At 40.6% G+C, this 23,601-nt stretch overlaps 3 protein-coding genes across 8 annotated transcripts; 1 reads left to right on the top strand and 2 right to left on the bottom strand.

Moving 5' to 3' along the window:
- Nucleotides 1-535: 535 nt before the first annotated feature.
- On the bottom strand, nucleotides 536-10,024 carry LOC116934394 (steroid hormone receptor ERR1). Of its 2 annotated transcripts, XM_032941938.2 has the most exons (10): nucleotides 9,353-10,024; nucleotides 6,213-6,368; nucleotides 5,185-5,487; nucleotides 4,140-4,343; nucleotides 3,300-3,429; nucleotides 2,720-2,992; nucleotides 2,451-2,630; nucleotides 2,080-2,270; nucleotides 1,791-1,963; nucleotides 536-1,692 (listed from the first exon to the last, which is right to left on the bottom strand). In XM_032941938.2, exons 1-10 carry the CDS (start codon nucleotides 9,374-9,376, stop codon nucleotides 1,527-1,529), a joined length of 1,800 nt encoding a protein of 599 aa, XP_032797829.2. In that variant the 5' UTR covers nucleotides 9,377-10,024; the 3' UTR covers nucleotides 536-1,526. The 2 variants fall into 2 exon arrangements, with proteins under 2 accessions (XP_032797829.2, XP_045036908.1); XM_045180973.1 differs by lacking the exon at nucleotides 5,185-5,487.
- A 2,430-nt stretch (nucleotides 10,025-12,454) lies between these two features.
- LOC116934404 (beta-1,4-mannosyl-glycoprotein 4-beta-N-acetylglucosaminyltransferase) lies at nucleotides 12,455-17,128 on the bottom strand. 4 transcript variants are annotated; one of them, XM_032941946.2, is made up of 4 exons: nucleotides 16,664-17,128; nucleotides 15,426-15,625; nucleotides 13,419-14,079; nucleotides 12,455-13,323 (listed from the first exon to the last, which is right to left on the bottom strand). In XM_032941946.2, the coding sequence occupies exons 2-4, from the start codon at nucleotides 15,492-15,494 to the stop codon at nucleotides 12,677-12,679; spliced, it is 1,377 nt and encodes a 458-aa protein (XP_032797837.2). In that variant the 5' UTR covers nucleotides 15,495-15,625; nucleotides 16,664-17,128; the 3' UTR covers nucleotides 12,455-12,676. The 4 variants fall into 4 exon arrangements, with proteins under 4 accessions (XP_032797837.2, XP_032797843.2, XP_032797849.2 ...); XM_032941952.2 differs by having other exon boundaries at nucleotides 15,426-15,622; XM_032941958.2 differs by lacking the exon at nucleotides 16,664-17,128 and adding an exon at nucleotides 15,720-16,018.
- Nucleotides 17,129-17,282: 154 nt separating this feature from the next.
- Nucleotides 17,283-23,209, top strand: LOC116934370 (methionine synthase). 2 transcript variants are annotated; one of them, XM_045180951.1, is made up of 25 exons: nucleotides 17,283-17,443; nucleotides 17,797-17,999; nucleotides 18,071-18,323; nucleotides 18,445-18,611; nucleotides 18,674-18,768; nucleotides 18,839-18,939; nucleotides 19,001-19,130; nucleotides 19,199-19,391; nucleotides 19,459-19,515; nucleotides 19,581-19,664; nucleotides 19,725-19,910; nucleotides 19,977-20,156; nucleotides 20,223-20,450; nucleotides 20,517-20,633; nucleotides 20,695-20,847; nucleotides 20,918-21,028; nucleotides 21,091-21,259; nucleotides 21,329-21,531; nucleotides 21,591-21,765; nucleotides 21,828-21,983; nucleotides 22,051-22,133; nucleotides 22,206-22,429; nucleotides 22,490-22,679; nucleotides 22,737-22,940; nucleotides 23,007-23,209. In XM_045180951.1, the coding sequence occupies exons 1-25, from the start codon at nucleotides 17,407-17,409 to the stop codon at nucleotides 23,088-23,090; spliced, it is 3,783 nt and encodes a 1,260-aa protein (XP_045036886.1). In that variant the 5' UTR covers nucleotides 17,283-17,406; the 3' UTR covers nucleotides 23,091-23,209. The 2 variants fall into 2 exon arrangements, with proteins under 2 accessions (XP_045036886.1, XP_045036891.1); XM_045180956.1 differs by lacking the exons at nucleotides 17,283-17,443; nucleotides 17,797-17,999 and having other exon boundaries at nucleotides 18,181-18,323; nucleotides 18,385-18,611.
- Nucleotides 23,210-23,601: the final 392 nt, after the last annotated feature.

Here is a 23,601-nt window from a genome sequence, read left to right as displayed (position 1 = left end):
TTGAAATACATCGACAAGACGCCCATCTTTTACGTGAGACAGCACGACAGCCACCTAGTGCCTGCTCAGTCAGCATATATTATGTCCTCTTTGAATTGTTTTTGTAAAATGTTTTGTCATCATATTGGAGGTACTCTATGTACATAGTAAAATACTAACATATTTTTCGACGGCTTAAAGTAGTCCACAACATAAAGTAGTGGCTATAAAAGCTACTCGAGTACTTTGAGGAAACTTTTTGAAAGCCAACGGACGGGAAACGACTAGCCACTGGCCACCCATTTGCGATTTTCTCGGCGGTTCTCGATACTTTTGGCGGCAAGGTTGTCAGTTTCCTGAAGCCATTACAACCCACTCCAAGCAGGTTTGATGATTTTCCGAATATATGGCGACCTCTACACTATCCAAAAAAAAGCGTAAAAGTGCGGACCGGCCACCCCAAACAAATGCACGATTCCCTCGGGCTTCAGCAATTTTCTATAAGTAACATAAAAAAAATACAAGGTTGTGAAACGCAAATAATTCACAATTCATCCACACATTAACTTTTTTTTTAATCCAAATAAAAACAAGAAGAAAGAAACACAAATAGATAGTCAAAACGACAGGGGGAGAGAAGACGGACGGCGCCTTATTTTTTTTTTTTCCTTTTCCTTATTTGCTTGAATATTTCACATTTTATTATGACGAGATGAAGGTGAAAAAAATGAAAGTTTAAACCACGCGCAATGATTTCGACTACGAAAGGTTTTAAATAAAACGCACACACACACACATACACTCACACAACTGCATAAACGTGGTATAAAATAAATATACGCATTATAAAGAGGGTCGAAAAGGGTGATTTTTGAAACAACCAAGATACACACGAGTGTAACAAATAGAAGGGGAATCAGTCAGATCAGTCACTGTTGCATAGCCCGTGGTGATAACTTCATTATCATATAGCGCCAACAATTTCAGGTGGTGGGGGGAGGGGAATATATTGGGTGTTGTCATGATGATTGGTTTCAGTATTTGTCGATGCAAGGGAGATGCTGGGTTGATTTTTTTTTCTTCTTTCTTATTATTATTTATTGTAGATTTAAACAGTGTTTTTGTTTACCATCACATGTAATTATTATTAAAATATTTTTTTTCTTTTTTTTTTTTTTTTGAGAACGTGTCGCAGAGCACAGAGGTATTTACACACAGACACGAAGTGGGAGACCAGCACGAAGCAAGTGCATTCTGTGCGTGCAACACTCACGAAGATATTGCTCCCCAAAACAGCAACAACAGGGGGGTTAACAAATTTTGTGTGTATGTGTGTATATGTTTTGCTGTAAACATGCGAACGTGTATATATAAACTATACATTTTTTTTCCTTTTTTTAAATCCTTTTTTCGTTTTAAAAAGGGTAACACCATGATCATGTAGAGGGAAGTTGTCGTGGGTGTAATGGTTTTGTTTTGTTTTTTTTTTTCGTTTCCCTCTTTTCTTATGCTTTCGACTTTTGTTTTGGACCTACGACGAAAACTGTTCATCTCAAGGGCGATTCCAACATTTCCAAAAAGAGTTTGTTCATTGGAACTCGTGCATCACGACGGACAAGAGCCCAGAACCGTCGCAACAAGCTATCAACTTGCCGTATGCACGGCATGCAAAGCAGCAAATGCTGCATTTGCTGGCTGGCTCCATTGCCTTGTCTGCAAAAATGTCAAAAAAACAAAAAACAAACAAAAACAAAGCAAAGGGCAACGTCAATTACAGATGTGCTAAATCAAAATAAGTTAAAGTTCAATACCGCAAGGCAGTCGAGCAATCGGCTAGGGCAGATAGGACGGTTTCCCTCAACTTTTTCACGTGTGTCATGCTCTCTACTCGGACGTCACAGTTGACCAACACTAGAGCCTTCAAGAGGTAATACTCTTCACGGGTCACGGATAACTGTTCTAGTCTCTGGGCTATTTGCACGCACTGCGTGAAATGAAAATAAAAGTATTGATGTTTATTTTTGTTTTAGAAAACTAGAAAGAAAACAAAAAAACGATGGGTGCGTGCGTTGAAAGAGATTTCGTGTGATGGAAACCAACCTGAAAGAAGAGCTCTTCCATGCCACATTCGCGTGCTTCCTTCTCGTTCATGCCAAAGTCAGCCGACCATTGTAACTTCGGATTGGTACTGTTCAACGGAATGGAGCGGAAGGCCAGCGACAAAGTGAGGACCTCCGGCCAGCTTGTCTGCAGCAGCCTCATCTGGTCGTTGAGGGGCATCTCCAGGAATCCTGTCCGTGTTTTATCAGGAGACATTTTTCCATTAGAAAAAAGAAGAAAAGGGCCACGTCAAAAAAATAAAAATAAAAGTGGAATTGGATTCGGAAGGCTGCATGTATTCTGGACACGTCAATCCCTAGACACGCCCGAATCCAACGTTAAAAAAAAAAAAAAAATTCAATATATTTCACCTGGAATTTGTTTAGCCCAGCCAATGGCGGCAACCAATTCTCTGTCGTACAATTCGCTCAACGTACAAAGGATCCGCAAAGAAGGTTCCATACTGGAAGCCTCGCCTTCGGGCCATATCATGTCGATCGTCGTCAACATTTCGGGCTCACACTGTCCCAACGTACTCAGGATTTTATTATCTGAAATTGCATTAAAAAGAAAAAGAAACGGGAGGGCATGGTGAATACAACTTGTTCACGGAACATTGATCGCAATATCGGCTTTATACCTTCAAGCGATACTTTCTTGGCGGGATGGGGATTGACGTTGTTGGTATCGGTCGATCCGGCATGCGTTCCAGAATTGGCCGAAGTTGGGGTTGTTGTGTACGGCGTCACGCGTCGGTACTTTTGCCTTCCCCCACGAACGCGATCCAGCCTGACGCCTTCTTTCAGCATGCCCATACGGATGCATTTCTGGAAGCGGCAGGCCTGACAAGCTTTCCGCCGTCGCTTATTGATCTCGCAGTCGTTGGATGCCGGGCAAGTGTATTCGATGTTTCCTGAAAATGAGAAAAAACAGCTCATCACGAGACCTTTTTTTTTTGTTTCAATTCCTTCATCGAAAATCGAACCGTCCAACTTATTCTATTTTGCTCGCTTGCTTGAATACACAAACAGAACGGATAGTCTCCGACAATAATCGAAACTCATCTCACGCAGCTTTGTTTGTTGTATTTAAAGCTAACGAAAGACAAGCAAGAAGCTACTCACATGAAAATAAAAGACGATCCTCTTCGGATCGTAATCAGAGCTTTAACGAGAGACTGATATGAAACAAAAGTGAAGATTAGAATGAGCTAATGTTACCTTGGATGGTTCGTTTGAAGAAGGCTTTACAAGCCTCGCACGAGGCCACGCCATAGTGGAAACCCGAGGCAACATCGCCGCACACGAGACACAGCCTTTTAGGAGCGTCTTCGTCTTTAAAATTATCACTCTGCATTTGTGAAATTAAAATATGTTATTTAGACAAGTCGGGAAGCATTAGGAAGAAAACAACGAAGACGAGAGATGCTTAAAAATAAACAATAGGTCCAAGCGATCGAAAACCCCCCCAAATGTAGTGTTATGATCATGCAGCTGCTGGTTCCTGGTTCTCATCCAACTATTTTTATTATTACTGCACTTTCGTTTTCTTTTCCTAGAATACTCAACTATACAACAACAACAAAAAAAGACGTACACGTAACTGTGTATACCAAGATTGCTCAATTCATGGAAGGGGGGGCGCTGTTGCAACAACCGGTACAATGCCAATTAGCGATTGTCACCGGTCCAAAGATGCTCCCCTCATATTCAAATGCACCCCGCTAACAAGCACATGAAGTGTGAAAGGTCATTGGTTTAACGTGACGAAAATGAAGACATCCCCTAATATTAGAGAAGGAATTTCGCCTCAATAGGACAAGAAAATAAACTACATCGTTCACATTATGCCATCTAAAAATAGGAAGAAGACGGGCAAGCGCGCGCGCGCATGGAAACAGCTCAAAACACCCATTTTTCTATCCCCACCTTCCGCAATAGATAGAGAAGGCTCCAACTTTGGATCTCAGTTCTTTGTTGTTGTTTTTTTTAGATGCCATAAAATAAAATAGGGGCCAAGTAAAACTGAAAATAAACAGAAAGTTATTCACATATAAATACCTGAGCTGTTCGGTGGCGATTGGGGAACTCATCGGCAACTGGTGCCGTTGTGGAAGAACATTGGACATACTGTTTACCATCCAAATCGGCACCGTCTTCTGGCTCTGGACTCGAATAGGAACGAGAGATCGAACGGCACAGTCCATTCGACAAGGGCGATATGTCGGTTGAAATGTCAGTCTCTTCGGCTGCTAAATTTGGCTCCTAAACAACCAAACAACAAACAATTACGTCTCTTGTTTAAAAAAACAAAACAAAACAAAACCTTTGCTTGTCAAAATGCGTAAATTGGCCCGCGCAAAATAATGCAACATTTATCTCGAGCGTTTACTTTCAACCAATGACCATTTAACAGTCCAGCCTGAAAAAACTCGCCATTGTTAGCGTGAACCCATTATTCACGCTGCAACTTGCCAAGAGGCCCCTACACCAGGATGACGTACGCGTTTCCGGATCGAAGGTCTAGCGTAACAACAAACAGACGTGTGTCTGTATGTGTATGGATACTACTACTACTACTAGGAAGGGGCAAAATAAATAAAACAAAAACAAAAAAAAATGCCTGTTGACAATCCGAACGATAAACTGTAAATGGATTTTAATTGATCACGTAACCGCCTAAACAACCGTCCCACTTTCCCTCTAAAAAACAACAACTATATTTAGCTGGAGACACGTGCTCGCCACGATGACGACCGACTCATTTTATTTCCATTTTAAAAAGTTTGATTTTCCCAAGTCATCTGTCTTGATCTTTCGTGAGTAGACATACACGTGTCTTGGCGATGGCCCAATAAGGAATTTGTTACGTGCAATGCAGGACAACATCAGTATAGAGGCAGAAAATACGCACGACAAAAGAGGAGAGATCCAGCTTCTCTCTCTACGCGTCGACCATCGATCCGTGCTCACAGCCATCCCTCCCTCCCACGGCCCGCGAAATGGCAGCCGACATGTCATTTTTTTTTGTGTGTGTGTGTGCGTGTGTGTCTTTTTTTTTTATAACGTAACAAACAAAACAAAAATCGACCCAAGAGAGTCAAACCTGGATGCGAATGATGGACCGTGTGGTCGAATTGTTGGCTGCCGGAGCGGTTCCTCGATTGGTTGTTGAAGAACAGATGAAATGTTGTTGCTGTTTGGTTGTGCCGCTAATGGAGGAACGACGGTGATCGGACAGAGGGGGAGGTGGAGGTGGACTATCCAGCAACTCGTCGGGGCTAGTGGAAAGGGAGCGGACGATCGATGGAGACGTGGTCGACTGATAGGATCCGTTACGATTGGCAGTCAAGGCCGATGCAATGCCCAATCCTCCGCTGGCTGCCTCATCTTCTTGGCTTAATTCCAGCTGCGTAGTTTGTCGCAATACAAATGACATTTAACTCTTGTACACTTACAAGTTTCTTTTTTATTTAAAAAAAAAAAAATAGGAGAGAGAAGGGATTTAAAAAAAATAAAGGAAGGAATCCATACATCGAGGGTGATAAGCCTGTTGTGGGTAGTCACGCTAGACAACGATACAGTGAGAACATTAACACACAAGAAGACGTGAGTGAGGGGAGGCGTCACTTTCCGATTCAAATGAGGCCAACGAACACTAACTTTTTCTAAGGCCTTTCTCTATAATGTTTTGGTTTTTTTCCCTTTGGCTATTTTCAGTTGCTTGGTCACGAGATATACGGAATTTTGTTTTCGGCGGAAAAAAACCAAACACAAATTTAAAAAAAACCCCTAAGACATTCTGTGAAATGTAAAAAAAAATTCCATCTAAAGAGAAGCAGAATAACTTTCTCAGCTGTCGGATTAAAAATAAACTGAGGCCCTTACAAATATCAGAGAAAACAAATCCGGGGATTCTTGAACGCTGCTACTAAGTGTCCCTCTGTGTGTCTCTATAACCTCCTATAACCTCCCACACACAAAGTTAACAATTGGATTAAACAGGAGCCACGTTAGAGTTTTCCTTTTCTTTTATATCCCGGACTGAAAATCTCGCACCCAAAAAGATTCCGATAGTTCGTATGTTGCAAGTAACAAGACGAATGAGGCCAATGAACAACGGATATAAATTACCTCCAGCTGGAGTCCGGTAGTGGTGGGCGAGTAGAGAGAGCTATCGGCCGGCGAACAGTCCTCCATCCCGCACATGTGATGGTGATGATGGAGATCTGATTCTTCCTTCTTGACTTCAGAGCGGAGCAAAAGGGGCTCCGTCGTCGTCATCATGGCCTACGTTGCACAAGAACAAGATATCAAGTCATTACGAGATTCAGTAGTTAACACGCACACTAAAGAAGAAGAAAAAATAACACTGCTTCGGCACAACGCTAATCAAACCGTGTGCAGCTTTATTCTTTTTCCTCCTCAATCAACAGCACCCAACGACGAGGAACAAAATCAATCGAAACACACACACGCGCTCCTGATGAATCGGTTACTGTTCTCACCAAATGGCTTTTCTTCGAATCTATGGCCCCCGTAAGTGAACACCAACGATTTTCTCTCGTCGGCGACACACAGACGATCAATAATCGCCGCCCTTGAATACCAAAGAGTCATTCCCCTCTTCAACCCCCCAACTTTCACCACTCCCTTATCCCCATAGAAGCAGTATATATCTAACGTCGGTCGTACTCGACGACCTAGAGACCTAAAAAAAAAAAGTGGGGGAGGTGGGGTGGTAGGGAGAAGGAAAAAGTCAGGTGCCAAGCACATTGTACGGGATCGACGCGTCGTTGCATCATCTCCGGTTAGACAAACGTTGGATGAGCGACACTGTCAGCATATTTTACCGTCCTCATTTCGTAATGGGGTAAGCAGAATTTCGATAAACTTTTCTCCTTAAAAAAAAAAAAAAAGGTCGATAATTTGGGTAGTCTAAAAATATTCGAGCAAGAGAGGGAGCTATGAAGTAGATGACTCTGTTGCATCAGCATGGAAGACCCATTCGATCCATCATGGTGATAGTGGAAACCGGAATAGATAAGCTTCCATATTCCGTCAAATAATTCATTCAACCTGAATTCATTTACATTTAAAATAGATAAACTATATGTATGGTAGTGACAGCTTATAATCTAAGCACGTGGCATGACTAGGCATCTATTTTTCATGAGGAAAAAAAAAAAGAAGAAAGAAAGCCAAAAAAAAAAAAAAAATATATATATATATATATATGTATTTTTTAGTTCACGAACCTCATCTGTCTTCGCAACCGGATAACTTTTTCCCGTTCCAGTGCCTTCGTTCTAGAAATGCAGATGCCTTTCGGAGATATTTCCGACATGGAATGACAATTTCATATATATACTCCAAATTTAAACACGTTTGATCATCTACGCCAGGAAAAACACGAAAAATGTCTTAAACGTGATTAGGACTAGTTCGTCAGGTCCGCGGTTGGCAACAAACAAGACGGCAGGGAAAACAACAACAACAAATCAAATCAACAAAATCACGAGACTAGAAAGTCAAGTAAACATTTTTTTTTTTTTTTATGTTTTCATTTTTAAATTGGCAAGTCATCATCTTGGCAGATGATGAGAATTTGTACGCTCATTGTGCCACCAAAACGCGTATAAGAAAATCAAAAGGGTGCTAGGGTACACCTACCGTGCCGCAAGAATCTGTTGGGAGAAATGTTTTGCACCAACAATTCGTTAAAGAATCTAGATAAGACGCCGGGCACGTATACACCAGTTTGTGTTCATTGGGTAGTGATAGCATTTCGTGAAAAATAATAAATAAAAGTGTGGGGGGGGGGGCGAAGAAGTTTGGCAACGCACAAAACATCACGTCAACGCGCTTTGATATCACGGAAAGGCGGGCGAGCAGACATGCAAATATATCGACCATGTCTCTTAGGCAATAGATTTTTTTTGTTTCGCTTAAATTCCCCGTTCCATTGTTTTGTTGAGACTGCATCACAGACACGAGTATGTCACTGCCACATTATAAGATGGATCGCAAAGATTTTTACCTCGCCGTCTCGAATGTATCAACCGAAAATAAACGGCAGACCAATCCTGTCTGTCTCAAAGATTAAATTAACCTTTGCGTAGTGCACCCAACTATTTGCTTTGGCTTCTGGCTAGTCGACAATAGGATTACTTGTCGATTTCGAACGCATCATACGCCGCTATTTATTACATTGTACGGTTTACGATCAAAGTCTCTAATTAATCACTAGATGACAGATGTTACCACTACTACTCTCGATATTTTCACTTTTCTTCTTTCGCAAATCTAGCCGAGCGTTCACTATCAACATTAAGGGAGCGGAACAGGCTCTCGTAACCTTGATTTTTTTTGGGTTGTTGTTTCCTATTAAAGATGACTTCCTCACCGCAACCGCTCGAGGCGAAACGAAGAGCTACACCGACATTTGTTTTCAAGAACTCGGCCGGCTTTATTGTTAAGCTACCAAACAAAATAAGGAAGATAGCCTGCGGGATTGAAACCAAAAGGCACGACGAAGGACTTGGTGTAGTCGTTTTCTCTCCCTTTATTTTTTTTTGCTAAAAAAAAAAATGCATTGCACACCTTACCTGTTGACCTCGTAAAAGATATTACCAGAAGATAATTCAAGATTGAAAAAAAAATGAACTGTATGGGGATCTACGTTATCTTTTGTTACACCGTTATCACGTTACTTAACGTTTGAATCTATTCAATTTACGCTGACAAAGTAGAAAAACAATCCCTTGTCAAACAAAAACAAAAAAAAAGAGTAACATTAGACTTATCAAATTTAATGACACGAGTGAAAACTAGACGTCATTGTTCACGTTTCCAAACTTTTTTTTTTTTTGTGAGGACTTTATCTGTTTCAAGACGAAAACTTTGTCCTTTTTCTATGAGGAAGGAGCGAAACGAAACAAATCAATAATCTGGAGAACGGGGTGCACCATAGATACTGAACACGTGACTTGTCCTAGCAGAAAATGTATCAGGTTCAAGTTCACGCTACTAATCGATGGCCATTTTCCTAGGGTGGAAACTTACGAGAGGTAACTTTAAAAATCTTCGTAAATCGTAATACCTTCGCGGCCATCTTTTTCACACACAGACAAAGAGCACCAAGTTACCCACTACCTTTGGCGAACAAATTCTTATCTGATTCAAGAGCTAAAGGGTCGGGTTCCCTTTTTATTTTATTTTTTTCTAAGCCTGGCCATAAAAGTCGAAAAGGTATACCGATTGTTGTTACTTACCAAAGCTTCTGCCCAGCTTTCCATTTCTTGTGAGAAGCTTCTAGCTATCTCTGGTTGCTCTAGGAAAAATACGAAACGTTTAAATTGTTTTTATTGCTCTGTCGTCTTTTTAATCTTATCGATGTCGGTCCAAAGCGCGCACAACAACACTTCACTCATTCAATTTTCAAATTGGTTCTTTACTCCTTTTTTGTGGGTTTAATGTGATTGTTTTCAAGTTGGCAACAGGTTGTTATGTCAAACTAATGGCAACTTCAATTTTCTGGACAGCACTCAGAAAGCGAACCATTTAGTTGTCAGTTTCTACTCGCCACGCAATTAGACAATGTTGGTAAAATCACGTATTAGGTGTTAGGTTGTTGATGAATATTCAACTCAGCGATCGACTGAATTTGTGTTTCAATATTGGCTGCTGCTGCTGCTACGACACAAGAAAACTCAAGAGGCACTTTATAAGTTTATTTTTTGGTGTTAATGTCTAGTAACCGCTTAATGACAACACTTTCGGTATCGAATTCATTTAGTTCACTGTGATTTCGTGTAGATTTTAACTAAATGTTGAACAAAAACGATCACTTTTAACTGACTCTTTTGTTTTCTTGTGACCAAGTCTGGGCTGAGCTTGGGGGGCCACTGTCGCTCTCAAGCACACTCTCCAACTGCGGAGCCGGGTGATCCAAGCTTCCCCTTCCCCCCGGTGCAAGTGCTGCCACCAAGCGGGGCATGCGCTGCCAGACAAGATATTTACATTTTTTGGTGCCACTCTTTTTTTTTAATCCCCATTTTCAGGAACATTCTTCTTTTTTGTCGTCATCTTGGATCTTACGTTTAATTCAAATAACGTTATTTAATTCTGGGGAAAAACACAAGTCAAACTGGTTATGTATACTTTCAGCATTTGCCTTGTTTCTTTTCCTTCAAATTCGCAAAATGTTCTTTTGTTTCGGTCGGTGGCTACTGCCCTGGGCGTTCTTCTCTCTCTACCTCTTTTCATCGGTTTCGTTTGTTATTATTCTCTATTTTTATTCCAAATTTTCTTTCCTTCCCCTCTACCATTCGTTCTGTGTTAAAAAGTGTAAAACCACATCCGTGTCCATGCCAATGTTTTTAGTTCTTTTTTTTTTCAGATAGTTTTATAATTCTTTCTCAGTTGTTGTGTTCGTAAATAACGTGGAAAAAGAAAAGAAAATTGCCTCTAAAGAACCCCAGTAACTTCGCGCGTTTTCGTCTACCATTCCAAATCCCTGTCTGACGTGTTTTCGTTTTTATTATTTTTTTGCAATTTCTGCCTTCGGCGTCTTCTTCATCATCACTTTTGCTTTTTTTTGTTTCACCCTTTTTTATATTCACTCTCCCTTTCTTGTTGCACTTGGCAACAAACATGGCGCCAATCATATGGGAAACACACACAAAAATACAAGTTTCTTTGAGATGTTGCCATGGACTTCCATACACGGAGCCACACATTTAGGAACGAATACAAGATAGACCGACATTTTTCTCTCGACTGACTGCATGGAAACGCTTTTTGTTCTCTGTACAGTAGAGGGATGCATTTTCTAGAAGGGAAGACAAACAAAAAATGGTTCTCGTAATCGTGATAGGTATAATAAAGCTGTTTTCGCTAGGATTATAAATACTCGGTACACACACTGGCTGTTTGGTGATTTTAGCGGTGGCGCTGCTGTTCTTGGCCTTGAACTTGAACAGTGGAAGGCTAACAAGAAGGCGGTGGGAAATACGTCTGTAAAAGAAAGAAAAACCCTGCGGGCGTAGTGTCTGGGTTGGATAATGGGCCAGCAGTACTTTTTCTTTAAAACAGATATTTTTTATTGTCTTTTTTTTTTCCCAGCCGATGGGAAATGGCCGACATCTTTTTCTCTCGTTGGATGTGTGGTTTCGGAATAGACAAACACACACACACACACAAAAAAAAGCTACCGATATTTTTGTTTTCACAGATTGCCACCAGAGTTTTCTTTTGTTTTTCAGCAGTGGAATTCCCGTATTTTTGTTTGCCGTCATATTGTTATTATTCACGATAGAACAAAAAACAAAAAGACTTTCCATCTTGCATACGAAAAATATTGCTGCTGCAAAAGGGGGTGGTAAAATGCTAATCAGTCTTAGGGCAGGTTTCCCCTCGTTTCGTATGCCAAGCATTCAAGTGCCGCTCCCGAAACATGCTATACGTGTTTTGTTTTGTTTTTTAGGAGAGACTTGCGATGCATTTAGAATCCTCAAGTTACTCTTCGTAGACAAAATGGCCGATTTCAGGCAGTTCGTCGGGTTCAATTTGAAACTATCGGCAATAATAGAACGATTTTAATTTGTGTCTCTCACGTGTACCCGACTGTCTGCTTGAAAGCTTCACGTTGGCTATTTATGTGTTGAAACCCGCAGGGAAGCTACATAATAAATGCCGTTAGAGGCGCTCACGTCGCTTTCGATCTTCACGCTGTCGTGACATTAGAATAAAAGGAAAAAAATACTTTTGAAAGTAAAAATTAAAAGAATAAAAAAACAAGAGGCTTTCCCTTTTCGTCCGTGTGATGGAGATGGCAACTGGTTTTTCTTGTTGACAATAGTTCCTCTACCTGTGGGCTTCAAGGACTTGAATCTCGTGTATCGTTTCTCTACATCTCAGATCAATCTACGGGTTAGCCTTGACCTGTCAAATTTGTTTTTCTTCTTCCTCCCCCCAGCGAAAAGTTAAATTTAAACAAAATTTTCGAGTGACTAACGCCAACTTTGTGTTACCGTATTCTGTCACATTGTTATGCTAACTATGTTCGCTCGCTTTTTGTGGGCCTTTGTGAATTCAGAAGCGGTGCGCTGTAGGGGCTGATTGGATTTCTAAATGATTTTCGAAATCCAACAATCTTTCTTGCTTCTTCTTCATTCTTTTTTCTCCGTGATTTATAAAAGATCAGGCGCCATGATGAACTAACGCTGAATATTCGAACGCAGCAGTGCATAAAGGAAATGCAGGAGATAATTTTCTGGCAACATCTCAAGGACAACAAAGGCAACTCTGAGGAGGAGGTTCCTGTGCTGCTGTGTAGATTGCGAACGTAATGAAACACAGCTGGAGCCAGCAGCTTGAAAAAAAAAACGTAATAGTTTATATCTTATTGGAAAACAAAATAACAGGCAACAAAATATCAAGAATATGCCAAAAAGAGCCGACTAATGGCCCCAATCAAAGGTACATTTTTTCCCCTCTGGTTCGTCGGCAACTGAAATAATAAAAAAATCCCGCGCAAAATCAAAAATAGCAGTAAAACAATGTGTCTTGGCTTTCCTAGATTATCATCAAATAAATTAAGAAGATTTCGTTGTGTTGCCAGCTGACGGAAGATTCAACAAGTAATCAAACCGATCTTTATGCTTTAAAATATACGATGGGGCATAAAGATGATCCTCTTCCGGTTTGGCTAGGAAAAATGGCTTCGTATTGTCGAACCAAAGTCCATCGTGAATCAATCTAGATATGTATCCAAGATCTAATTTTTCTGGAAAATCCCCCCAACGTGGTTTATCGTCTTTTTGAGCCGACATCAGTTTGAGTCTAATTCCTTCCGCATTATAGCACCAAGAACAATGGAAACCAGCATAGGCTCCAACACGACCAATATTCCATTCCATGACTGGATGGCCGTTGAGGGTATAGGTTTTCACTCGGCTTAAGAGTGGCTCTGTCGTCAGGTAATTACGGCGGAGGCTCATTACTTTGTTATCATAGACTTCACGAATCATCCGCATTGTAGAAATGGCCACGATACGTGTCACATCTTCAACTAATGGCGATCCACTGACGGCACGTTTCCAGAAAAATCCATAAATGGACCAACGTAATGTCAAGGCAATGGGTTCCGGATAACCGTCGTATAGTTTCAAAAAGAGCAAAACATTTCTGTCTGGAATCTCATCGGCATCTAGCAGCAAAAATAAATCTTCATCTCGAATACCTAAACGGAGAATAGTTACAAGGTAAACAAAAAGAAAGAAAGAAAGGAATCGTACAAGATTAAATGAATTGAAAAACAACAAAACAGGAAGCAACCTTTGATGCGTTTAAGGCCTTCCTGTCCCATGTAGTCACGTATAAACGTGTCTGCGAACCATCCATCTGTCAATCCTTCAGGTGGGAAATGATCGATGAAGATATGGATAATTTTGTGCTGGAAACCGCCCATGAATCCCTTGCGAAGTTCCGGCAGCAGGTAGAGAGGGCTCGGATCACCTCCAGCTGTTAGATTAGATTCGCCAACGATGATAACATCTAGCACGTCGCCCACCTCTTCGAGCCGAACTTGAAAGAACTCGAGTTCATGATTGATGTTTAGCCCGTGAATGAGCCGACGTGGCGTCTTCCGGAGTTTGAAATCAGTACAATTGTTTAATGCTTGACAAGCGTACCAGACGGGTTCCGGTATGCCGCAATCACGTCCATAATAGCCCGCCAAACAACTGCAACTATTAGAATTGCTGCTTTTCATCAAATCAGTAGCGGCAGTAAAGCAACTCAATCCATTGGGTAGGAGCGTGAAATACGGTCGGTCGTCATCCACCAGCGTGTAGGTTTCGGGAAGCGCAGGTAAAATTATCGGATCCATGACGTCAGTGTAGGATTCTTCCGCTTCCCCGGATGCGTATAATGACGTCAAAGTTGGCCATCCGGGCTGTAAAGTATAGACGCTCATGATGCCAATGATCATCACAACCTAGAAAAAAGAAAATACGATGATTATTTATCGATCGCTTTCCAGGAACATTTTCCAGCTGGATGGTGATTGAGCCGTACGTTAGGCTGGTAATGCGTTTGACGTCTTACAGCTTGTTAAGGGCAATTAGACTGGAATAATAAAAACAGGCTTCATGTTTGTTTTTCACGCTTCAGAGAACCGTTAGCGAGTGCTTTCCAATAATAACAAAATCAGGAGCTAGGAGCAAGAAAAGAATGTGGGAAATAGAGAGCAACTATGAAAGACATTCGGAAAAGCAAAGGTTCCTAAAGTAAGTTCATTCACGTCCTAGTTTTCTTCTTCAAAACAATTTTTCGCGCAATTATTTTTCTTTTTCGTCCAAGTTATATATAGAAAGTTGGCCTGGCAACTTTTGATTCGGAACGACAGGCTACAATGATTTATTGATCATCCGAGCAGCCCATGTGCCTATGAGAACAATGTCACGTCCACCACATTGACTTATCCACGCTGTTGTGAACTAAGCTTGGGTCACGAGTATCTACTGTATAGCGCACATATAAATATAGACGACCAATCAGTCACGAATGCTTTTCTTTTTTCCCACAGTGGAGCGTCCTCTTCTGGACAGTCCGAATCTCACATTTTTCCAATACTGGAATTCCCGTCACAAGATGGCGTACAAGCGTTGTTTACTTTTGGGTATTTCTATTTTTCTTGTTTGATTCGTTGTTTGTTTTTAAAGTACACACGAGTCTTAAGAACGTAGAAATTTTTTTATAGTTACTGGTCAATCGAACCGAAGCTGAGCACGCAACGAGCTGACATGATTCCATTGCATAAAGTAAAAGCTAACAACGGGATGAAGTTACACAAATATTTACCTACATTTATCTGTTATTGAAACTCGTAAGAACTTGTAAGTGATCTAAGAAGAAACATTATCTCGTGGCCTTCATAGCACACAATATGAAATTTAGTTCACATAGCGACGGTGAGATGACACTGCTAACGAAAGGCAACGTTCCATCATGAAGTATACCAGGAGTAGTAACGGGGGTACCCTTTGCCTTTGCACGGGAGAGCTTGAGCTCCGCATGATAAGCTCCATAGATGGGGTCCGTAAATTGTCGATACGCTCCGGTTTTTTACATATGGCGCCAGTGTATTAACAACATCTCAATTACCAGGGCACTCTAGCAGGCCAAAATTGTCAAATACCGGAGCGTACTGGCTTTTGGTACGGAACAGCCGCAACGCTTTCTCTGGACCTTAACATGAGTAGTTCAAGTTGTTTTGCAGGCGTTACTACTCCTGGTATACTTCCATCGAATTAACTACAATTTAAAAAAAACATTCCTTACCTGAATAGCCACCATCCACAGAGCGCATCGCCTCATAGGTGTCATTTTAAAATGACGGAATCGACGCATGCACGAAACTTCAAGGCTCTTTGACTTGCTGTTCTTTTATTGAATCATCAGTCACATCCACTATTCTGCTCCTTCTCCCATTAAAATATCAAGGCCTGTAACGCTTGGCAGCAACGGTTGATCAGCACCTGCTATACAAAATGATTTCCTTGTTATTTCACATCACTTTAACACAAAGCATTTACATAACTACGTGGGGTGAGGTTTTCTTAAAAAGTTATGCACCATAGTAAGACGACAACATTTCCTTTGGGATTATAGTCGGTGGAAACCTGTTTCCTCGTCCTTGTACAAACCAGTTTAATTACACTCGTCTCATTTTTCAGATTATAAAAGAAAACATCAAATTGGGGATGTAACCACGGTCACACTGTTATACTCGAACGGGCAATCTGCAAGGCATGGCACATTAAAATCTGTGGCAGCTGGCAGAGAAGCTGTGTGTAATTATGTTTCGTAGCAAAAGTACACCAACTGTGGACCAGATACGGTCTATCTGTTAGAGTGCTAAGGCGCCACTACATGACTTTATCAAAACATGAATCTCATCCTACGTCACTCTCTTTGATTTCTGTAGAAATACGTTGGAAGCATTCCTTGACAAAATTGTGCAAAATCTTGAAAACAAAAATGCAAATAAATTTAGTTAGTTTTCTAAAAACTTGATTCCATAAGACAATCTACAAAGAATATTAATTCAAATAAGGGTTAACAAAATAAAGCATGAAAATTTCAAGACTGATTTGTGATTTCAGAATTTGAACAAATGCAGACGATCGTCTTCCAGCCATCTTCCGGACAAAATTGCTGTTCTACAATAATAAGAACTCTTGCCTCGTGGTCGTTGTAAAGTTCAAATGCGGTCACATTCTTTTACTCGTGTTTTGGCTGGCATCAAATCCGCCCACGTTGTACACAGAGATCAAATGATCGATATTCTAAACAGGATTGTGTTATCAGATCTTCTTTCTTCCTGTCTAACGTTCTAATCTACTGTGAACAGATAATCAAAAGGAAGCAAATGCCTTTTCTACAGCTAGTAATATCACACAAGATTTATTTTGCATTGACGAAATGGCCGTGAATATTTCTATGTGTGGATTAATTGCCAATTCAAAAATGTTCTAGTATTCACCTTAAAGCTATTCTGAGTGAAAAGTTTGACTCACCTCTGCCGTTCACCTCAAAATCCGAGTGAACGTTTTCATCTGCAGGAAGAGCAATGTTTTTATCGTTCTCGATGACGTAGCACACGGCAAGAGAATGAACTCTTTCAATGCATGTAATGATGCTAGTGCCCCGTCGGGCACTCTCTCCTATTTCTAGTTGCTGTTTACACACACACACTCGCAGGTTTTTTACGGGCGAGAGATGACGACGTGAAGTGAAGGGATGAAGCAACCAAATTTAGGAAACCGGTTGCTCTTTCTTTATGTCGTGGCACAAAATCTCAACAGCGGAATGTCCCGCCAATGTGTCACGTGATAGTATAAACGGTGCAGCTTCATGATCGAAACAAGAGTTAAGGCTCAAAACTCTCTAAGACTACCAACTATCTGCTGCTCACGGGTTCTTGGGACTAGTTGGCTCCCTTTGGGCTGTTTGTCTAAGAAACTGGACATCTAGAAATTTTCTGGATTGTAAATGTTTCGCCGAAGGGATGGTGAAATTCTCGAACCCTTAAAGAAAAGCAAAAAGTAAAGAGAAATTTTACTGCCACCTGTTGGATGCATCTGCTGTTTCCCTATGTCATTCATAGGTGGTGCGATATGTTCCCTCCACGTGAAATGAATGAAAACATAAAGTCGGTGACAGTGTATACAATCGGTCTCACTTCAACGTCGACCGGCTCCACGGTAGTACTCCCAACAATAATCCATTTTCGTGCTTAAGACTAAAATCTACCACGAAAATGACCATTTCCTTAAATCAGACGAATACCTGGCCGTGTAAGTATTTGTAATATATATTTTTTTCAGTTTGTTTGGCTTCATACGATGGTGGTAAAGATTGTTTGATACATCTGCACAGCCGTCTGTAACTTTAGCTCTTGGCAGTTTACGCTACCTCAGCGACCTCGATCGGCCCTGTAGACACTTTTTGTTTTTCAAGTCACTTTGATATCATCGCGAGCTGCCACCTCTCCATTATACTTTTTGACCATAGTGGAGTTCTTTTGTGAAGGTCAAAAAATATACATCTGTAAAAAAAAAAAATCTGTTGCCATGCACGAAACTGTTTCGACGCATCCATTCCGTTACCGAGGTTTAAAATTTTAAAATTTTCTCAATTGGTTTCACAGCGGAGAAAAGTGCCCGTCTGGAGGAAGAGCTCGGTCGGCGAATTCTTATTATCGATGGTGCTATGGGTACCATGATCCAGCGGCATCACTTGGAAGAGGAAGATTTTCGGAATGCTGAGTTAAATGACAATAAAAGAAACCTGAAAGGGAACAATGATTTGCTCAGTATCACCCGGCCGGAAATCATCTACGATATCCATTATGTAAATATTTTAAATCGCCTATTCCAAGGGAAAAAATACTTTAATTCAACACAATTTTTTTTTTCTTGAAGGCATATTTGGAAGCTGGGGCTGATATTATTGAAACCAATACTTTCAGTGGTACATGGATCGCCCAGTCTGACTACGGGCTGGAGGAGTGGGCATATAGGCTAAATTTTGAATCCGCAAAGTTGGCTGCTCGGGCAGTGGCCGATTTTGAAAAAAAGACTGGCAAGCAATGTTGGGTCGCAGGAGCACTTGGCCCAACCAATCGCACCTTGTCCATCTCGCCATCAGTCGAGCGTCCAGATTTCCGAAATATTAGTATGAAAATATCATTTTTTGTTGACATTTAGGACTGCCTTGAAGCTATTTTTCCTGTTAGCAATCGAACATTGACCCTACTGTGAATCTTTGTTATGTAACATGACCTTGGTTTACATAGCCTTTGATGAGCTGGTGGACGCATATACAACTCAGGCCCGAGCACTACTGGATGGTGGTGCTGATATTCTTCTAGTTGAAACCATTTTTGACACAGCAAATTCCAAAGCAGCCCTCTTTGCCATCGAAAACATTTTTGAAAAAGATTATAGCCGCGTTCCTGTTATGGTAGACACATATAATGATGGGTCACTGTTAACCTAATCGTTTCTAAAGAATTCATTTAATAGGTCTCTGGAACAATCGTTGATAGAAGCGGTCGAACTCTATCGGGACAAACTGGCGAGGCTTTCGTTATCAGTGTGTCACATTCTAATCCATTATGGTAATCATTTTCATAACTCAAATTTGACTTACTTTATTCATTGGGAAAAAAAATGTTTTGTGAGATACAGTATAGGTCTAAATTGTGCACTCGGAGCTCGAGAGATGAGGCCCTTCATTGAAACGATCGGACGTTGCACACCGGCGTACGTTATTTGCTACCCGAATGCTGGTAATTGGTTGCAATTTTTTAGCCAGACAACGTCACCGCAACTTTGATTTGTTCTATTTAGGTCTACCAAACACGTTTGGCGGTTACGACGAAACGCCCGAAATTACTGCGGAAAGTTTACGAGATTTCGCTAGCGACGGTCTAGTAAATATAATCGGTGGTTGTTGTGGAACTACCCCCGATCACATTAGGTAGCACACGATAAATTATTTGGACTGTATTTTTATTGCTATAATATTCGAAAATTGCAATTTTTTAGAGCTATTAAAAGAGTCGTTGGAGAATATCCACCTCGTAAGCCAAATCCTAGTCCATATGAAGGTTGTATGCAGCTTTCGGGATTAGAACCTTTCCGCATCGGAAAAGATACCAATTTTGTTAATATTGGTGAACGCTGTAACGTCGCGGGTTCGCGTAAATTTTTGCGGTTGATCAAGGATGGCAAATACGACGTAAACAAAAAAGTGTATAAAATTGTTTTTACTTTCAGAGATAGGCAGTTGTTAATTATTTCTATAGGAAGCGTTGCAAATCGCCAAAGAACAGGTAGAAAATGGTGCTCAAATTCTTGATATTGTAAGTAAATATTGCTATATGTATTATATGTTTTCGCAAATTCTATTGAAAAATTTGTTTTTTAGAATATGGATGAGGGTATGTTAGATGGCATAGCGGCCATGACTCGTTTTTTGAATTTGATTTCCTCAGAGCCTGATATATCCAAGGTAAGAATAGATACAAGGAAATGTTGTTCGTGATTATTGTCAAACCATTTCTTTTATTAGGTTCCTTTATGCATTGATTCCTCTAACTTTAAAGTGATTGAGGCGGGATTAAAGTGTTGCCAAGGAAAGTGTATCGTCAATTCCATTTCGTTAAAAGAGGGTGAAGAAGATTTCGTACTCAAAGCAAAAATTGTTAAGAAATTTGGTGCAGCCGTGGTGGTGATGGCATTCGATGAGCTTGGTCAAGTAATGCACCCTTTAAGAAGGTTTAAAATTAAACATGTTATCTAAACTGGATGTCTTATATTATAGGCCGCAGACGCTGATCGCAAAGTTGAAATTTGTGTACGATCCTTCAAGCTGCTGGTTGATAAAGTTGGATTTAATGCCAACGACATCATTTTTGACCCAAATATTTTAACGATAGCTACGGGTATTGAAGAACATAATACCTATGGAATCGACTTTATTGAAGCTTGCAAAAGAATCAAAGTAAAAATGCTCTAATTGGACTGCATCAAGTTGTGCCTTATTAGTAATGAGTATTAATATTTACAGAAAGAGTGCCCCGGATGTCGCGTGAGCGGTGGTGTGTCTAATATTTCCTTCTCCTTCCGTGGAATGGAACAAATCCGCGAAGCAATGCATTCCGTTTTTCTATATCATGCCATTAAAGCAGGCTTAGATATGGGTATAGTAAATGCTGGTAATCTTCCAGTCTACGATAACATTGACCCCAAATTGCTGCAACTCTGTGAGGCCATTTTGTGGAACAAAGATCCTCATGTACAGTTCCTTTGTTTATAATTTTTTCAATACCATCTCTCTGACAACTCATTCCTTACAAAAAAGGGGACTGAGAAACTTTTAGAATTTGCTCAAACTGCTGTTAAAGGAGAAAAGACTGTGGAAATTGACGACTCAAGGTCGAAACCTGTCGAAGAGCGTATTGAAAATGCCCTTGTGAAGGTAACGTTTATCTTTTTTATCGAGATAAAATGTCTTTTAATCAATACGGTCATCGTAATAGGGCATTGATAAACATATTGTCGAAGACACAGAGGAAGCGCGATTAAATACGCAGAAATATCCACGTCCTCTTAACATAATTGAAGGACCACTGATGAAAGGAATGTCGATCGTTGGAGATCTGTTTGGAGCCGGAAAAATGTTTTTACCTCAAGTAAATTCGACTGTTAAATCTCTACCTGTAACGTACAAATATTCTAACAATCAATCTGTATTCATGCTAGGTAATCAAATCCGCTAGGGTGATGAAAAAAGCTGTCGGCCATTTGGTACCTTTTATGGAAAAGGAACGTGAGGCAGCATTAGCCATATCGGGTGAAATCGCCTCAGAGAACGTAACACGAGTGGTGGTTGGGAGGACCTAGAATGGTTAAATGAAATATTGACTATGTTTTAGGATCGTTTTGCGGGAACGGTCGTCCTAGCCACAGTCAAAGGAGATGTCCATGACATTGGCAAAAACATCGTCGCTGTAGTTTTGGGCTGCAATAATTTTCGCGTTATTGATATGGGGGTTATGGTTCCATGTGACAAAATACTGGAACGGGCAATTCAAGAAAATGCAGGTTAGTAAAAAATTTATTGCCATTCGTAATAGAGCAAACAACTCAAAATATTTGTATTCGTGTTGTTAGATATTGTCGGACTTTCGGGTCTCATTACTCCTTCGTTAGATGAAATGATTCATGTGGCGAAGGAAATGCAACGTCTTAAACTGCAATTGCCTTTGTTGATTGGAGGGGCTACGACTTCCAAAGCCCACACTGCTGTCAAAATTGCTCCGGCATATGATCATCCCGTCATTCACGTCCTCGATGCCTCTCGCAGTGTCGTTGTGGTATATCCAAAAAGAGAATTCGTTTCTATCCAAACACAACCTAATGCATCATTGCGTAGTGCTCTGCACTATTAGACAAAAACGCCATACATGAGTACATGGAGGAAATCAAAGAAGACTACGAAGACGTCAGACAACTACACTACGAGTCGTTGCGTGATCGCAAATATGTCAGTTTGGAGGTAGCCAGAGCTCGTCGATTGAAATTGGACTTTACAAACCAATTCACGCCAGGTAGTTCCGTTGAATAAATATTAACGAGTTACATTGATCTCCATGTACTGAAATTGCTTTAGTTCGCCCAAGCTTTTTGGGGATCAAAGTTTTCCCGGAATACGATCTCGAAAGCCTTTTACCTTACATAGACTGGAAACCGTTTTTCGATGTGTGGCAGTTGAGGGGAAAGTACCCAAATCGAGGCTACCCGAAAATTTTCAGTGATGAAACAGTTGGTGAGTTGGATTTGTGGTTCGTTATGAATTGTGAGTAAAAGAATTTTTCGTGTCATTTTTTTTTAAGGACCCGAAGCTAAAAAGGTGTTCGACGATGCTCAAAAGCTACTGAGGAGAATCATTGATGAGAAATTGCTTCATGCTAAAGGGGTGCGGATAAAAGACATGTTTTATTCCCCCCAATTTGCGGTTACTAATTTGCGTTGTCATCTTATTATGCAGGTATTGGCGTTCTACCCGGCCAACAGCTGTGATGATGATATCATGGTTTATGAAGATGATGATTGGCCACGCGATGAGCCTCTTGCTCGACTTTGCGGTTTACGGCAGCAATCCGAAAAGGAAAATAGAGAAGAGCCATATCTGTGCGTTTCAGATTTTGTAGCTCCTCTTGCGTCTGGAGTTCGAGATTACATAGGCATGTTTGCCGTGTCAGCAGGATTCGGGTAATTCATCGCTGATATTAATCCTCTTCCTTTTTATTGTAATTATTGGCATATTATTAGGTGTGAAGAACTGTGTTCCAAATTTGAAAAAGAAAACAATGATTACGATGTTATTATGACAAAAGCTTTGGCCGATCGTTTGGCTGAAGCTTTCGCGGAAGCATTGCATGAAATTGTCCGTACCGAATTATGGGGATACTGTTCTGAAGAAAGACTTGCGCCTTCCGAGTTGCACAGTATCAAGTACAAGGTGATTTCTTTATCAGATGCTCTTTGCCACTGATTTGATGACCGTATTGGTATGTAGGGAATTCGTCCAGCTCCTGGTTATCCAAGTCAGCCCGATCACACCGAAAAATTGACAATGTGGCGACTTTTGCAAGCGGAACCGAGAACTGGAATTAAATTGACCGACAGTTTGGCTATGGAACCAGCTGCTTCTGTATCTGGGCTCTACTTTGCGCATCCCGAGTCTCGTTACTTTGGCGTTGGAAAAATCACGAAAGATCAGGTACTATATTTTTGCATTAGAAGATAATTCAAAAATCGAGAAACTCTAACCGTGACCGATTTCTAGGTGAAAGATTACGCATCAAGAAAGGAAATAGACGTGTCTCACGCGGAGAAAACTTTAAACATCAACTTGGCGTACGATTTGTAAACATGTTGTCAATTAATCTGCGAATGAAAATGAAGCTATCGTTTAAAGAGTTATTTTGACACTTTTAGAATGCAAGAATCCCAAATAGATAGGATAAATAAACAAATTTTTACATGGAATCAATGTTTCGTTTAACTGCGGCACCGAATCTTGTAAATTAATAAATAAAAGGCTAAAAAGCTAAATTTTTTTGAATAGGTTTTCATATTTTTTTTTTTTTTTCTTTTTCGTTGGACAAGTAAAAAAGCTGTAGTAAAAGTTATCTGACTGTTGGCGAGACGAGGCTCCACTCTTAAGAGCACTTACCCAAACGTCTTCACTGCTAGTTACTCCGATCATGCTTGAGTGCTATATTTACAGCCGAAAAGCATAAGAGTCGGACCAGCAAAGTTAGCCGCCCAATATCACATGTACGCCTAAAACTTGAACTCTGGGGACTCTCACTCAAGAGGTCATGGCCATATGTTTCCGGTTTTTCCATTGCTGCTCGACTACGTGATAGCACACCAGA

Source organism: Daphnia magna, linkage group LG1 (assembly GCF_020631705.1).
Source record: "Daphnia magna isolate NIES linkage group LG1, ASM2063170v1.1, whole genome shotgun sequence".
NCBI classification, from domain to species: domain Eukaryota; kingdom Metazoa; phylum Arthropoda; class Branchiopoda; order Diplostraca; family Daphniidae; genus Daphnia; species Daphnia magna.
This window is presented reverse-complemented; position numbering and strand designations above follow the sequence as displayed.